Genomic DNA, 1,963 nt, shown 5'->3' with positions numbered 1-1,963 from the left:
TTTCCAGACATGTCCAGATGCTACCTGGGATTTTTTTTAATGAAAAAATGTCAAAACACTTTAAAGGAATTTCAGGGCAACTGTTACCAGGGGTCATCAGCATTCCTGAACCAATGGCTCAGAAGTGTCTCTAAAAAGGACACCAAAGCTTTATATTTTTTCTTCCTCCTCCATGTGGTGGTTTGCACCAACAGGAGAAACTGGGGGGCCCAAAGCGCACTCATGATTCTGTTTATAATATTGACCGCCATATGTGAAGTATGTTGACTGCAGGCAGTTTCAGAAACCTTTTTACAAGAAACAAATTCTAAATAACTTGCTTGCAACACAGTTTTAAACCTCTGTAGGCAAATGCTCACCCATCCTCTGTGGTCAGCTGTCCCACATCCTTCTTACTTCTGATGTATTTTGCACAAACAAACATAGAAAGACTCATAACATTTTATCTGTGGTAAAAAGAAGACTGCATGCCAACGTCACAGACAGATAAAGAAATTGTGGTTTTTTGTCAAAGAGTAAACTCAAACATTTCTTAAAATCATACACTATATATACATATATATATAGTTCACCAACTACAATGTATTTCCCTGTAATCCTGTAAYACCACCGAATTTTAAATAGCACTGTTACATGTTAGATATCATTTGCTTATAATAAATCCAAWACAGGGCTTAACTCAAATCCAGCACTTAATACAAGCTGGAAAAACCACGAGACTTGAAGAAATAAATAAAATCCAGCTTGAAAAAGAACAAAGCTTTCTCCTGTCTGTTTTATCTCCGTTTTCCTGTTTCGTTCAAATACAGGACTGACCTTCATCCCATCAGCATGTGGTGACATCACACACAAACACACTTGTATTTTCATCTAACTGTTTTTATATTGACTTCCATTCATTTTTTTTATTCCATTCTCCCAGACAATTCCTACTTCCCATTTGATTTTAAGACCAAGTCAAACTCAATATGGGCTGAGCAAAATATACACTTTTCAACWGGGCATGCTTTGGGTGAAGACATTTGATGAATTACAAATTTGTAAAGTAACCCAAAAATCAAAGCTTTGGACCCAATGTCCAATAGATGGTGATACAGACCGAACACATAGTAATAACTTCCATTCATTTTTACTAACTAGTAAAGCACAGTAGAGCTGCAAAAAGTGAGGACCGAGATAAGGTCCTCACTTTACACCAAATACCTCTCTTTCATAGTAACTATTTTGCTAGTGGTCCTCACTCTGTAGCAGAAACAAGTACACACACACACATCAGCTGATGATGGGACAGCTTGGAACCAGTCCTCATCACAACAAAAGGACTGTATGTCTCGTGATTGATTCTGTTTCCTTTTTTCTCATACACATTTAAATCCCAGCAGGACTCTGTATCTAACCACTCCAGTTTCTCTAAAAGTGACTTTTCTGTTCAGACGGAGGGTCCTGACTTGTTACTCACGCTGGTGGGGTGGATGAGCGGCAGGGGCAGCAGGGACAGCGGGATAAACACCACAAGGATCAGTTTCCTCGCCCGCCACAGCTTCCTGAACACATCCATCCTGGCTGCAGCCTCCAGCCTCATGGGTCACCCGGGAAACAAACTGGGTCGAACCGGACTCAAAGCAGCAGAACCGGGCGCTGGAGTCACCTCCGGGTCGACAGGGGGAGGAAGCCCTAAAGCGGACGGAAGAGAGGGAACAGGTACTGCTGAGTAAAGTTCTTCKTTCGGCTTCAGTTCCCGCTGTTTCTGATGTTAGCCTGCCGCTTCCTCCTCCGTGGCTCTGACTCCACAGGTGAAACTTCTCGCTGGCATTTATCAAGCTGATGAGGTATGCTAATTAGCCCCGCCCCCACTGATCAGGAGCCCACCAATCAGAGCGGGAGGAAGGTTTAATCAGAACTAATCTACACTAAAAAAAATCACTGGGAACAACTTTAAGATTTGATCGAAGCACTTCAGTTT

At 41.9% G+C, this 1,963-nt stretch overlaps 1 protein-coding gene across 1 annotated transcript in view; it reads right to left on the bottom strand.

Moving 5' to 3' along the window:
• Positions 1 to 1,849, bottom strand: part of slc13a4 (solute carrier family 13 member 4) — a gene marked incomplete in the record, with an annotated part of 26,601 nt that extends 24,752 nt beyond the window's left edge. Inside the window, 1 exon segment of the mRNA XM_014018444.1 lies at positions 1,460 to 1,849. Coding sequence (XP_013873898.1) covers positions 1,460 to 1,582 — 123 coding nt within the window.
• Between the last annotated feature and the right edge of the window lie 114 nt (positions 1,850 to 1,963).

Source organism: Austrofundulus limnaeus, unplaced genomic scaffold (assembly GCF_001266775.1).
Source record: "Austrofundulus limnaeus strain Quisiro unplaced genomic scaffold, Austrofundulus_limnaeus-1.0 Scaffold193, whole genome shotgun sequence".
NCBI classification, from domain to species: domain Eukaryota; kingdom Metazoa; phylum Chordata; class Actinopteri; order Cyprinodontiformes; family Rivulidae; genus Austrofundulus; species Austrofundulus limnaeus.
The sequence above is the reverse complement of the archived record's forward strand: the minus strand, read 5'-3'. Positions and strand labels throughout refer to the sequence as shown.